At 43.8% G+C, this 15,336-nt stretch overlaps 1 protein-coding gene and 1 long non-coding RNA gene across 2 annotated transcripts in view; both read left to right on the top strand.

Annotated features, from left to right (window-relative positions):
- LOC142599909 (uncharacterized) overlaps positions 1-1,486 on the top strand; it is a 139,944-nt gene extending 138,458 nt beyond the window's left edge. Inside the window, exon 3 of the long non-coding RNA XR_012833362.1 lies at positions 1,444-1,486. This is a non-coding gene — a long non-coding RNA (uncharacterized LOC142599909). The remainder of the gene's footprint in view (positions 1-1,443) is intronic.
- A 7,536-nt stretch (positions 1,487-9,022) lies between these two features.
- LRRK2 (leucine rich repeat kinase 2) overlaps positions 9,023-15,336 on the top strand; it is a 74,102-nt gene continuing 67,788 nt past the window's right edge. The window contains exons 1-3 of the mRNA XM_075742033.1: positions 9,023-9,434; positions 9,532-9,617; positions 13,900-14,006. Of these exons, the coding sequence (XP_075598148.1) occupies positions 9,275-9,434; positions 9,532-9,617; positions 13,900-14,006 (353 nt within the window). The 5' untranslated portion in view covers positions 9,023-9,274. The remainder of the gene's footprint in view (positions 9,435-9,531; positions 9,618-13,899; positions 14,007-15,336) is intronic.

Genomic DNA, 15,336 nt, shown 5'->3' with positions numbered 1-15,336 from the left:
TTCCAGCTGAACAAGCTCTCACCAGATGCATTACCAATGTGATTACTCCCATCCCTAAAGAGTTCCAGACTCCCAGAGGCAATCAGTCCAAAAAGACAGGAGGAGGTCACCAGCCACAATGAAAGCTGGGGTGAGTCAGAGTAGAAAGAGTGGGGTTCAAACACACCAGTTGGGAAATGCAGTCCCACAGCCTGAGACAGATTTGCTGAGCATGGCATGTGGTATGAATACAGCTGTCCCTCAGAACTTGACCTGATAACCCAGTCACCTTTCAGGAGGGACTTAGCCTGGCAACCCCAGAAGCTACAAAAAGGCAGAGGCCAGAGGAATTTGTCTTATTGCACATTGAGTCAAAACTGCAAGACACCTTCAGGAAGCCCCAACTCACCAAGGATCCTTTGGCCCAGCCAGCCAAGCTCCTCAGGCTGGTATAAGAGAGACCACATACGTACATGCATACCTGACCGTCTTTCCCTCAAGTACTATATCTTTTTCCCTTCTTCATCAATGAGCTCAACTGATCAATAAAGCTCAACTGAACATAGATTGTACCTGACTGGTACAATCCGTGTACCTTACTTTGGGTAAGAACACTAACAAAAGTCAAAGAGGCTACATAACTGCAGCTGACCACTCCAAAAATTGAAAAGCACATCAATTTGTAATTCAACATGCTGACATGGTTTAGCCCCAGCTAAACCACATTGCCTTACTCTATGGGCTAATGAGATCTGTAAAATAATCTGGGCATGACATAGATGGTATGGAATAAGGGGTGGATAATGTCCTGGTTCTGGCAAGGATAATTTCACAAGGAGCCAGGACAGGTGAGCCAAGCTGGCCAGGGGAGGGGTGAGTGAGCAGGGCTTGGCACTCAGCTGCTGGGGCTAAACCACATCAGTCCTTTTTGGCACCCCACATTGGGCACCAAAAAACACTGTGGTGGGTTGACCCTGGCTGAGGGCCAGGTGCCTGCCAGAGCCGCTCTATCACTCCCCTCATTCACTAGACAGGAGAGAAAAAGTAAAATGAAAAGCTTATGGGTCAAGATAAGGACAGGGAGAGATCACTCACTGATTATCGTCACGAGCAAAACAGACCGAACTTAGAGAGGGAATTCATCTAATTTATTACCAAGCAAAACAGAGTAGAGCAATGAGAAATAAAACCAAATCTTAAAACACCTCCCCCCACCCCTCCCATCTTCCAGAGCTCAACTTCACTCCCAGCTTCAACCTCCTCCCCCCCTCAGCAGCACAGGGGGACGGGGAATGGCGGTTACAGTCAGTTCATCACACGGTGTTTCTGCCGCTTCTTCATCTTCAGGGGGAGGACTCCTCTCATCGTTCCCCTGCTCCAGCATGGAGTCCCTCTCACAGGACAAACTCCTCCAACGTGAGTCTCTCCCACGGGGTGCAGACCTTCAGGAACAGACTGCTCCAGCGTGGGTCCCCCACAGGGTCACAAGTCCTGCCAGCAAACCTGCTCTGGCGTGGGCTCCTCTCTCCACGGGTCCACAGGTCCTGCCAGGAGCTTGCCCCAGCGTGGGCTTCCCACGGGGTCACAGCCTCCTTCAGGTGTCTCCACCTGCTCCAGCGTGGGGTCCTCCATGGGCTGCAGGTGGAATTGCTACACCCCATCATGCTTCCTCCATGGGCTGCAGGTGGACAGCCTGCTTCACCATGGTCTTCACCATGGGCTGCAGGGGGATGTCTGCTCCGGCACCTGGAGCAGCTCCTCCCCCTCCTTCTGCACTGACCTTGGTGTCTGCAGAGCTTCTTACATCTTCTCACTCCTCTCTCCAGCTGCAAAAGCACTCCCTAACTGGTTTTTTCCCTTCTTAAATATGTTGTCACAGAGGCGCTGATTGGCTTGGCCTTGGCCAGCGGCGGGTCCGTCTTGGAGCCGGCTGGCATTGGCTGTATCAGACACAGGGGAAGCTTCTAGCAGCTTCTCACAGAAGCCACCCCTGTAGCCCCCCCCGCCCACTACCAAAACCTTGCCACACAAACCCAACACACATGCCAAAAAGCAGCACAACCCCCTACAGGTAGTGTTCATCAATTTGGTGAAGGCATCAACTCTGTTTTACTTCCTCTGGGTTCTTCGGCAAAAGAGGCTGGTTGCCAACTAATTGAACTAATCCTGCATGCAGACAAAACTGTTACTTGTCATCTGGAATTGAGGGAACTGATTGAGTCAATTACTATTAAGATTGGATTTTAATTAAAGAACAACCAACATCACCACAGACTCATTACTGCCAGTTAGAGGCCATCAGCAGAGAATTCCTCCATGGACAAAACAGATCCATAAGCCGAGCATTTGCTGGCAGCCTAGTCTTGAGAAGCAACTCATGAGAACAGAAATGAGGAACATCTTTGATGGACGTGTCCTGTGTAAATACTGGTTCACAAACCCAGAGGGAGAAATGTCATAAAGTCTTCCATCAAATCCAGCCATAATGCCCACACAGTCAATAACTGCAGTCCTTGGATGGTGTCCAACATAGTATAAGCATCCAGGCAACTTTAAAAAATATAATTAAAAATCAATCCGTAAGTAGCAACTGCTAAGCCAGAACTACTGACAGAACTGGAATCTCAGCTTTCTAGTATCAGAAAAGCTCTGTTAAAGCCTCTTCAAAAGATCACGATTTTATACCTCTTCACAATCCCAAGGCTTGTATAACTAACAGATGTAAGGTCTATACCTTCAAACTCTGAATATTAACATTAAAAGTGCTGTCAAAAGATGGTTATACTTTCTGACCTTTACAGAAAGCAGCTTACTTTAACAGCAGCACAAAGGACTGCAACTTAGGAGTTTCCCAGCTTGTAAATTCACTATGAATCTACAGGTATGCAGATTACACAGAATTTCATACACACAGGGTACCACCGTCCTGAGAAATAGCTGTGGAGAGATGCAGAGAAAGACTGACAGATTACAGATAGTCACTGGAGTTAGTGAAGACACAAAAGTTACCAAAACAACCACCCTAAGAGTGGTAGCTACCATAGGCACTAATGGGATCAAGCAAACGATGTAACAGAAGACATCCAGCCAAGTTATATTTCCAAATTTCTAGAAGGAGTTTAACAGATGAAACACTTTGAAAGCTAAGGCTGTAAAGCACTTGAAGACCCTACCAGTAACAACTGGCTAAAGAACCATCCATCAAGTCTGCCAGAGATGTCTGTTAACAGCTATTCAGCTTAAGGCAAATGGTTACTCAGACGATTTGCAGGGAGAGGAAGATACAATGCTAAGAACTACATACACCACACAGCCAAGAGACCTGGGCATGTGCTGTGGGAACACGCTTTTTTCAAAACGTGCATAACAAGCAACTATGGCTGATAAAGGGCAGAAGTGGAAGAAACACACTGAGCCCCAACAGAGAGAAAGAGAACAAATGGTTTAAACCAGTTAAAGATGAGGTGGCCTGTCATGGTTTAACCCCAGCCAGCAACTAAGCACCACACAGCCACTCACTCACTCCCCCCAACAGGATGAGTCAAAGAATCTGAAGAGTAAAAGTGAGAAAACCCATGGGTTGAGATAAAGACAGTTTAATAGGTAAAGCAAAAGCCATGCATGCGAGCAAAGCAAGACAAGGAATTCATTCCCCACTTCCCAAGGGCAGGCAGGTGTTCAGCCATCTCCAGGAAAGCAGGGCTCCATCATGCATAATGGTGACTTGGGAGGTCAAACAACATCAGGAACCTACAATTGCTACAAATTATTTACTCAAGGAGCTGTAAATGATCTGGGACAGTGTGCCAGCTGTACACAACAGGACAGAACACGCAGGGAGACTGCAACTACCCAACATTTACTATAAAGGTAAGTAGAAAATACACACTGAAGACTTCAGACATCTGTGGTTTCAGGCAAGACTAATGTGGCAGGCACCAAAAAGATTGTGGTGGGTTGACCCTGGCTGGAGGCCATGTGTCCACCAAAGCTGCTCCATTACTCCCCTCTCCAGCTGGACAAGGGAGAGAAAAATATAATGAAAGGCTCACGGGTCGAGATAAGGACAGGGAGAGATCACTCACCAATTACCATCACAGGCAAAACAAACTTGACTTGGGGAAATTAACTTATTGCCATTCAAATCGAGTAATGAGAAAAAACTAAATCTTAAAACATCTTCCCCCCACTCCTCCCTTCTTCCTGGGCTCGACTTCACTCCCTATTTCTCTACCTCTCCCCCCCCACACACACACACAAGTGCAGAGGGATGTGGAATGGGGCTTGTGGTCAGGTCATCTGCCACAGAGAGTGATTTAGCATCCTGCTGACTACACCAATTTGTTGTGGCGGGAGTCATGCACTTCACTCATAAGAGAAAAGCAACAATATACTTTATTGATATAAAGCAGTGAGTAAAAGTTCAATAAATGCAACAGTGGTTGAACAAGATTCTATGGCAGAGTACACTTGATTTACTGCATAGAGGACAGGGCCAGACAAAACTGTCAGGGAGACCTTCCTGTTGACTCATGAGGTTCAGAAAGGACCACCGTGCCTTCTAAGCTCCTTCCCAGAGAGGAGTCTAGGTGCAGCTGGATCCAAACCTAGTCCCAGACTTGATCAATTGTTTAAGCCTAAAGGATTATAGATGTGCAATCAATCCTTTATATCACTTAGACAGGATTTCAAAGTTTACCATGTTATTAGTCACTTACCAAGGATCTGCTGCAGCAAGGAATCTCTCAACCTCAAGAAGTAACACTGAGAGGTGTCCCTACTTCAAGGAGAGATCCCAGCATGCAGCCCATTGATGTGCAGGACATCTCAATGGGCTCTGGGCTGTCCACTATGTGTAGAGCATGATGATTGACTTAGTCATATTTGCATACCAGCAAGACATCTGGGTCACTGTTCCAGACAGCCCTTGGCTACCATGTTGCCATCCATCCCCCAAAGTACAGCATAAGCTAGATGCAGCCATCATGACCCCCACAGGTAGTTATGGCTTAAGGGAGGGGGAGGAGCACACCACCACATCATCACACCTTGTCTCTGCCACTCCTTCCTCCTCAGAGGGAGGACTCTTCACACTCTGCCCCTGCTCCAGGGTGGGGTCCCTCATGGGAGACAATCCTCCACCAACTTCTCCAACGTGAGTCCTTCCTACAGGCTGCAGTTCACCAACTGTTCCAGCGTGGGTCCCTTCCATGGGGTGCAGCCCTTCAGGAACAGACTGCTCCAGCGTGGGTCCCCCACAGGGTCACAAGTCCTGCCAGGAGCTTGCTCCAGCACGCACTTCCCACAGGGTCACAGCCTCCTTAGCATGTATCCACCTGCTCTGGCATGGGGTCCTCCCACCTTCCAGGTGGGATCTCAACACCCTATCATCCTTCCTCCATGGGCTGCAGGGGGACACCCTGCTTCACCATGGTCTTCACCACAGGCTGCAGAGGAATCTCTGCTCTGGCACCCAGAGCATCTCCTCCCCCTCCTTCTGCACTGACCTTGGTGTCTGCAGAGTTGTTCCTCTCGCATCTCACTCCTCTCTCTGGCTGTTGTTCCCCAGCAGTATTTTTTTCCCCTTCTCAACTCTTATCCCAGAGGCACTATCACCATTGCTGATGGGCTCGGCCTTGGCCAGCAGTGGGTCCATCTTGGAGCCGGCTGGCATTGGCTCTGTTGGACATGGGGGGAAGCTTCTAGCAGCTTCTTGCAGAAGTCACCCCTGTAGTCCCTCCACTACCAAAACCTTGCCACACAAACCCAATACAATGATCATGGGTTTTTGTTTACAGTACTGTCAAAGCTCATACAGGGACATCTGTTATCCATGTGAAAAACAAAAGATAAGATACCATCTTGGTACTGACTACCAGCCAAAAAGAGTTGAACAACTGAGGAATCTTGAAGTAGTAAATATAGATTTGACTCCTCACTTTTTATATTGCATAATGCTGCCGAAAGTCCACTACATACATATGTGATGAAACCAGGCATAATGCAGAAGTGATTCTACCAAGTAGATGTGGTCAGACATCAACATTCATACAATCACTACAATAAGCCAGTGAATCCTAACGATGTTCTGAACATTAAAACCCAGCTTTAACAAAGTGTGTTAAATAGCAGCCTCATTCCAAGAAAAATACTCAGTGTGGTCAGGCTGCTACTTTCACTGAAATTAGGTGACAAATAAGTAAGACTTCCTAATGTATATGTGTTAAAATGACAATGATCAAGGTGAAACCCAAACATTCACTTGTTCTTTATTCTCTCTACAAGCCAAATCTCAGTCTTCAAATGATGTTTAATATTCCACACAGCTCCACGTTACCTCAAGGTGTTCATAAGATACAGCAGGAAAGAAAAAGCAGGGTGGCCTAAACCAGTAGGAATCCCATTAATAATGCCACCACCAAGCAGAAAGGACCCAGCTCATTTGAACAATTACGTCATAACTCCAGGGATCTCTGATGTCATGCAATTTTCCAGTTGTGATACAGGAATACAAAAGCTGGAGGTAGACATCTGTCATTATACATTACCAGACAGAACAATTTATTAGTCTCTGCTATGTTAGCATGTTATGTCTTTATATCCATCTAGATGGTCACACAGAGATTATATATTATTTAATGAGCATTAGTAGTCCCATCTCAGAGGATAAATACTTAACAGTCCGAACTGGGTAGTTGCTACTGAACTCATTAAAAATAAAAAGGGGAAATAACTCTTTTACACCCAAAGCACCCAGCCTCAAGAAAGAATCAGCTGCTACAAAATCTGGCAGATGTCACAAAAACCATGAAAAGGAAACCTCAAGGGAACACAAATGCTTGGAAGTGAAAGTCATCTGAAATTTAAGGAGCAACAAGGGAGGTGAAGTGACAACTGAAGCCCTTGATGCCTAACTAGGACATGCTGAAGAAATTGCAGTTGAGATCTCTTAAGAGACTGAAAAGAAATCTTTTAGAGTATAAATTAAGGTTACATTTTAGCTCTAATCTTTGCTTTCTCTTTCCACTTACCTATCTAATACCCTGGCCTTAAGTTTGCTAAGCAGCTGACAATTGTTTGGGACAGAGTTGACCAGAAAAGCACACACACAGAAGAGGCTCTAAAAGCAGCAAAAGAAACTATCATATACACATAGTCTCAATTGGTCTTCATCCAGCACAGTTAGAGAACTCAACATATTTCAGGAGAAAGGCCTGGTCCCCAATTTTCCTTAAAGAAATCCACAACTTTTCCCCACTTACATTCACTGAAACTAATACATAACCCATACTCAGTACAGCTGCTCTGCTAAATGCAGAAAATAGCCACAAATTCAGTTTAAGATCAGGATTTGAAAGCTGTATTAATATTACTATCAATATCACTAGTTGTAACTTACAACTGGCATTTCCAATCTGTATAAACTACGAAGATTGACCTTTAAAAATATTTTGCTGAAGTCTAGTAACAGCTACAGCTTTGCAGATACTGGAGAAAGCTGATTCCTGATATAACCTGAAAGACTGTATTTGCATTCATTCCATTTGCAAGATAAAGAATCTTGTCAAAACTGCAGGAAGTCAGCAATAAGGTTTTAAATCTAAAAAATAAATCTTTGGTTTTTTGTTTGTGCTTGAATTACTGCTTCTGCAGAAAGGAAAACAATCTTTCAAGTGAAACTAATCCATTTAATTCAACTAATTTTTGTTTCAGTCCAGATGTAATGCATTCCACACATCTCAAAGTATGAGTCACTATTTCATAAAGCTATATCGCATTCATATTGTTTTCCAGTACTTCAGAGAGGGAGAAACTAGCTCACTATTTAACAAGTGCAGTACTAGTTAACAGGCAGTAATTGGGATGCCAAGACAATAGTTTCTTTGTGCACAAAAGCCTAAGAAACACTGAATGATCACAAGAGCAACATACAAGCTTTAAGATCAATACACCAACAGTCCAGAGACAGTTTATCAGGACCACATGGCTTCAGAGGCATTACTAAACACTGTTTCTTAAAGCTTATTTTGAGAAATAAACTAGTGACCTGTAAGTCAGCTATGTAATTAACATTATGCATCTTTATCAACCAAACATTGCAATCTAAACAACAGCTTCAAGTAAATCTATACTCCCACCATGATCCTCCAAAAACATATTTGTCTAAGAAAAGTCCAGTTCAACTGAAGACTTTAGTCCCTTAATTAATATTTCTATATTTAAGAAATATATACAAGTTCTTTATGTAACATTCTACTGACACTACCTTTCTGATCAAGAATTATTTAAAAAGAGATTACTAGTCACCCACTACACATCCCTATCTTGGGATGGCAGCAGAGGTACCAGAAATACTGCCAGACCCCAGGAAAATTGCATCACCCACAAATGAAGCAATGCATGTACACAGCAAGAGAACCTTCTCATGTCCAAACAGCAATCTCTCACTGCAATGCTCAGAAGGAAATTTGACTTCTAAGTACAACAATGGTTTGTTTTAAACAGACCCACAGACCTGAACCCACAGGGCCAAAGCACTCAGGAGCACAGAGCACATGCCTCCCTCGGGCAACACAAGCTACAGCTTCACCTCAGCTGCTACACAGCAGCTCCCCCTCCATCTTCCCCAGCCCCACCACATGGGAAAAGGTTGATAACCCCAAATACCACGAGGCAAGGAGGCACCTCACCTGCTCAGGAAGCTACACATTGGCTACAGCTGCTTGCCCTTTCCTCCCCTACCCAGTAAGGCACTCTATATGTATGGGTTTTTCCTCAATAACCCCGAAAAGGCAGCCACTCCCCCTCCACCGCCATACCCCACCACGCTCACCTCAGGCGGCAGTGCCCCCTCCGGACCACTTTATAGGGTGAAAGAGCCACGATGGGGAGGAACCTAGGCTCCAGCTCTGCAAACTATTGGGCAGCTGTGTTGTCAATCACCGGAAACGGGAGAGCTGCCAGCGTGCCTGGCCCCTCCGCCGGGCCCTTTAGCGAGTGACGTGGGCGCCCCCTAGGGGCAATGGGGAGGGGAGGGCTGCCTGCCCGCGAGGGCCGATCCGTCGCCACGGCCGTGGCCCCGGAGCGGCGCGTCGGGAGGGGCAGGAGGCAGCGGGAAGGGCGGCTCGAACGAGCCGGGTGACGCTGGCCGGCCGGGCGGCACTGCGAGCGAGCCGGGCGGCTGTGGCAGCGCAGCGCGGCGGGACGGGCCCGCGCCGCCCAGCCGTCGTCCCCGCGGGCCGCGGTGACCGGCGGATGGGGTGAGGCGGCCGCGGCGGAGGGCAGCGGATCGGCCATGGCCAGCGCCGGCCCTGAGGAGGGGGAGGCGGCGGCGGGGGAGGAACAAGCACTGAGGAAGCTGATCGTCCGGCTCCAAAACGTCCAGGAGAGGAAGCGGCTGGAGACGCTGGTGCAGACCCTGAGCGACCTGCTGGAGCTGGCGGCCCGGCAAAGCGGTAAGGCGCGGGCGGCCCGGCCGCCCTGCCCAGCCCTGCCCTGCCCTTCCCCGCCCGCCGCGGGTCGCTAACGCGGCCTGTCTCTGTCCCCCCACAGCTCCCCGGCTCTTCAGCGGCAAAAACGTCCATGTGCCCTTGCTGCTGGTGGTGGACCTGTACCCGGGAGCGGCGGGCGTGCAGCAGGTAAGGGCGGCGCGGCGCTGAGGGGCCGGTTGCGGGCAGGGGCCGGGGCCGGGTTCCCGCCGCTCCGGCTTCCCTCCGTAGGATGAGCCGAGCATCGCAGTCCTTTGCCGGAATAAAAATTACCGCTCGGCTTGTTTATTTCTGTTTAACTTGCTCTCTGCTGGTCCACTTTATGAAGTACTGTTGATCTGTAAAAGGGCGCTGTATCCGCTTGCTTTTAAATGGACAAGTATTCCAGCTTTTCGCAGATCCCACTTGTTGCATCTCTATTTAAACGGCAAAAGAAGGTGAAGTAGAAAGTAAAAATCAAGCAATGTGAATACTATATGACAAAGGCTTCTAAATTACCAATAATTTTATGTAATATATTTTCAACATGTCAATATTGAATTTTTCCCTGGTTAGACGAACTTCTGAAAAGCAGGATTTTATAATATGAATTCTTACATATATAGCCCTATCCTAGAGAGTTGTACTAGCCCAGTTTTTTAAAGGGGGAGGGGAAATCTTTTAGCTAAGAGGAGGTTCTGCAATGTAAGACTCTGCTTGGCTGCTCCTGTAGCTTTACATTGGCCCATTTAGATGGGCCATTTAGGTGTGGCACGTGAACAATTTGATGCTGTACTTGTGGTACAGCTGCCAGACTTGTCATATGAAACAGCTCCTTCCTGGCAGGCATATATTAAATTTCTGACTGTGTTATGCTTAAAGGATGTTTATAAGATTCTGTGCAACTTGATTTATTTATTTATTTATTAAGCCCATTTGTATGGTTACAATATTTTTGGCATCCTTTTTTCAGTTCAGCTAGAAGGCAAAACATAAATTGTATCGCAAATGCCTCTTAAATAATGGTATATTTTAAGGGTTTTTTTTTCTCTAGTAGACCTTTGCTAGAGGTCAGTTCAGATTAGAATATGAAATTGGGCATGTGGAGTTATTAATGTGGAATAACAGTGATCTCAGATTTCCTTTGAAGACTAAATATTTCTGCAGAGTCTGAAGTTTAACTTATTTTACTATTCAGTTGTCAGGTCATTAAGAAATAAAGGAGGATGAATCAGCAGTTATTTTCAGCGTAAAGCATGTTATGTGTATAACAATTTACAAAACCACTGCCCAGAAGTTTAGACTAGGAAGTAAAAAATAAGAAATCTAACCACAACCAGAAGTAGGTCTGAAGTGACAGCACAAGACTCTCAGAAGTGCATAAGGAAGATAGTGATTGTTTAATTTTCATTTTAACCATGTTAAGCCTCCCTGATTTCATATAGAATTTTAAAATTAGTTTTAATCTTCTCTCTGCCTACATTTGCAGTCATGCACCGTTTCAGTTTAGAAGTTTTGGAGCTCCTTTGCATTACTACGTTGTGTTAAAGTGTGAAATTCATAGCCAGTGCAAAGCTCAAATCCTGTTCCTCATAAAATGTCTTAGGCAGTTCTTCCTTCACATTCAGTTATGATATTTACAAACATCCACAATATGTTAGTAGAGCTCTGTCTTCTTGCTTCGTTCACTGTGATTAGTTTACAGTCTTTGTGAAAACACAATTCTCACTTTATAGCAGTAATGAAGTAATGTAGTCGTGATTTCAGCACAGTCTCTTTACTAACAAATTTTCATTTAATAAATGGATTAAACAACCTCTTTTGCTTTTAGCATTGTAATAAAATTGATTTACATAAGAGAATAAACACAGTAAGAGGCATATCTGAACTGAGGATTTTCTTTCCCTCTTCTCCTTAACTGGTTACAAAGCATCATGTTGGGCTGCTGTTCCATGGGCTTGTACAGAGTAAGTTTGCTTAATAGATCAATATTGCAAGTACCAATGCCTGTCGGACTACAGGTATAAACTCTGCAAGCTTCTTTAGAAGTAGGAGGGTACTGAGCTGGAAAGTCAATAGTGCCTTAAAGTAACATAGATGTCTTTAAGTAGGCATCTTTAAGTATGGTAGTTTCTTTCTGCAGTTACTCTGTCAATGATTGGAGCAGCTTAGAAACTCTAGAACAAAATATGTTTACACTTGAGTAGAGAGCAGTCGGCAGAGCTTTATTGTCTCACGTAGAAGGTGTGACCTAATGTAATATAAATTCATTGCATGCTAGAAATGAAAAGGGTCTGATTTAAAAATAACAGAGTTTCAGTGCTGCCACCAACTGTTGCTGTGTATAGGGACCTGTTTAAGTGTTTATAAGAACATCTTTGTTTACTGGAGGTTTTTTTCTTTCCCTGTAACCTTTAGGATTTCTATTATTTAAAAGATCCTTACTTTCTTACGTAATTATTAAACAGATAATAAGCTTTCTGTTATCTCAGGTTGTGATTTTAATATTTTAATATTGTAAAACAGACCACATGTCAGCAGGCCAGATGTTTTCATTGGTCTTCTCTGGAGCCAGAGTTCTTACAAGTGTTTGTTAATACTTGGAGTCACAACAATCCAAATAAAAATGTTTAATGCAAATATAAATTTCATAAGAAACAGTTTTAATCCAAAAAGGAATTTTCTAAAGTCATTAAGCTAATTTTCATCAGCTTCTAAATTTTACAAGAACAGTTAGGATGGCATGAGGTGAGACTTTTAAAATAAAATCTTTTCTAAGCAATACACAATTAATTGTCACCTCCACAATGTCTTTGCCATGCAGATTTGAATTTTGTACCTGATTGACTGTCACTGATAAACTCTGTTTTGCTTGGAATATGGAAAAGTAGGTAATTAAATATCTTCATCTTGGGGAGGACTGATGGTTGCTAAGACTATTCTTTGCACCTGTGCTTAGTCAGGACTCAGTTACACAGACCAGACTAATCTTCCTGAATGCCCATAAGTAGTTGGTTTGCAGTCTCATGTAGAGCAAGCCAGCTTGCTATCCAAGCAAGAGAAGAGCATGGAAAACGGCTTGTGGCCAAGCTCAGTCTGCAGACATTAAGGTTGTAATTGGCTTAAAACATTTGGCTCTGCAAATAGTGCGAACATAGCCCACATAACCAAGTATGTGAAGGATGAAAGCAGAACTCCAGTTCCCAGGGAGCTACATCACCTTTTTCGTACTCACCAAAGCTGTCGTAAAAGCTGTCGAGATTCAAGCCTGTGCTGTTCCTATGGGTGTCTGTACACTACTAGACTTGCAATTTCATGTCTCTAGTCTTGCAGACTGCAGGGTTAGAGATCATGAACAGCTAAACTTTCCATTCCTGTTGTTGCCTGTCCTGTCTGGACCCCTTTGCTTTACGTAACTCTGCTGCCAAAAACTGATCCAGTATGCATATAGTTTTTTGAGCCATACTTAGATTATCTTCTGATTTGACCCTATTCTTAAAGCACAGAGGCCTACTTCCATGTTGGTTTTTTTCTTTTTATCTATATGGCCAAGGAAACTTTTATGCCTTGTTTTAATTCCTTTTTGCAAAATCTGCTTCATCTTGACTTTTGACATTTCTCAGTTCACTTCTCTTTCAATACAGTGGTGTTTTCTTGCTCATCAGTTCATCCTTTGTACAGATTTTGCCTACTCCATCCTCACTAAAGCCCATTCAATCCTATCAGCCTGCAGGCATTCTTAAGAGAGCAGATTTCTCCAATACGGAAGACTAAAGAGGAACATTTTGTGGTTTTGGCATTATTTAGACATGTTTGATAGTCGAAGAATTTGCATATGATAGAGTAGGTAGTTATTAAGAACAAGTATATTCGTTTTAGTTCATCTTTCATTTCTTATGATCTCAAAACTTTCACTGCCTCCATTATGTTTTGAAGGCACACAGTATTGAGGATTGATGGCAAGAATATGAAATATATAGTATTGTTTAGGTCTCTCATCCCCATTTAAATCATTGGACACCCTTAAAAACCTAACGTTTCTCCTTATAATTTGCAATTAAATGGCAAATTCTTATGGAAATACCCATTCTTCAATAAAGCTGGATTACCTCTAATAGTGCAGTGGTCTTCCCCAGCCCGTGATAACGTACTATGGATTACACCATATTTTTCTGTCAGTATCTAACTGTGTGTCTTTTATCCTCAAGCAGTGCTGAAGCACATTGAGAGTCATGTCTTCCTACAAGCAATGCAATCCAAATGATTAGCATATCTGTTCTACCTCCATCTTTTAACTTTTTATGTCATTTGTCTTGCGTTAATTTTTCTCTTATTGATTTAGCTAAATAACTTTTCAGAACATCTGTCTTCCAAAAGCCAAGAATATTAGAAGACAACATTGAAGTTCCAAACCGAGTATCTGTTCTAAAATAGCTGTGTTTTTGTTTTACAGATGGGTTGGTCACTTCTCTGCAAATTAATAGAAATTTGTCCAAGTACTCTACAGAACATAGCTCCTAAGGATGTCGGGAAGGACTGGGAAGTACTGGGTGTTCACCAGTAAGTATTTTGTATGCAAAGAGTCTTCTGGAATGCTTGGTTATCATGGCAGCATATATATGTAATGAAATATATTTATATAAAGTTATTACATCAGCTTCTAAGTGGTTGAAGATTTTTGTGGGTTTCTTCAGGCTCTTCTCTGTGGCACCCAGTGACAGGATGAGAAGCAATAGGCACAAATTGAAATATAGGAAATTCCACTTAAATGTTAAAAAAACCCAAGCAAACTGTTGTTGTTGTTCTTGTTGTGAGGTTGATCAAATACTGGAACAAGTTGCCCAGAGAGGTTGTGAAGTCTTAAGCCTTAGAGATATTCAGAACCTGACTGGACATGGCCCTGAGCAATCAGCTGTACTTGACCCTGCTTTGAGGAGGGGAGTTGAAATAGGAGCCCTCCAGAGGTCCCTGCCAGTTTCAACGATGCTGGGATTCTGTGATTATCAAGGTCTTCTATTGTAATAAACAGATGCAGTGTTACCTGGATAGTTGTGTGTGTGTATTCTTTCCAGATATGATGAATTATATCCATAAGCCTAAAGTAGTGCAAATCGAGAGGAGGGGTATTTGTCACATCTAATCTTAGTTGTCTAAAAATTCAGTAAACTGATCACTTCAACTACCTGTGAAGTCAGTGGACGCAGCTACTTTCAGAGAGGATGGTTCATTCCATCTTTTTGCTAAGTTATCGTGGAGTTATCCTGTGGTTTGGACTTGCTCATGTCCATCCATTAGCCATTGAGGGAGCCTGAGAAACTGTTTTCTGGATGTCTGTGGTTAGATGGGATGAAAACCCACATAGGTTAGCTATGTAGTTGTTCCTTACCATAAATGTAGTTGTAGATGTAGTTATAATACAAACAGGGGAGAAGGACTTGGTTTGGTGTTCTCGCAGTTGGATAGATTGCCTCATTCAGGGCTGATGACAGCAAGAAGCTTCAGCCTTGCAACTGCCCTAGTGAATCTGCCTCTGCCTTTATAGTCTTCACCATACCCTTCCTTAGAAAGGTTGCTGCTGTAAGATCATTTGCGTGAAGATGCAGTTTGGTTTTGTGCGTGTTTGTTTGTTTTACAGTGGCTAGAGTAAATGGTCAGTAGGGGAATAAACTCCCTTGAAAGAAGTGCTGCCAATTTTTGTTAGAAAGATAAAGTGATTTTGATTGCTTTACACAAGCAAGGAATAACTGAGCAGAAGCTGCACAAGCTAATTACAGTTTCTTTGGCAACTTAAAGTCTTGTTAATTGACTGAGACTTATTCTGAGAGCTAGAGATGTTGCTGTTCATTCTTGAGTCTGAGAAGAAATTATTCTTTTTGGGCTGATCTTTCCC

The sequence above is a fragment of the Balearica regulorum genome, chromosome 1 (assembly GCF_011004875.1).
Source record: "Balearica regulorum gibbericeps isolate bBalReg1 chromosome 1, bBalReg1.pri, whole genome shotgun sequence".
NCBI classification, from domain to species: Eukaryota; Metazoa; Chordata; class Aves; order Gruiformes; family Gruidae; genus Balearica; species Balearica regulorum.
Note: the sequence above shows the minus strand (reverse complement) of the source record. Positions and strands in the feature narration are given on the sequence as shown.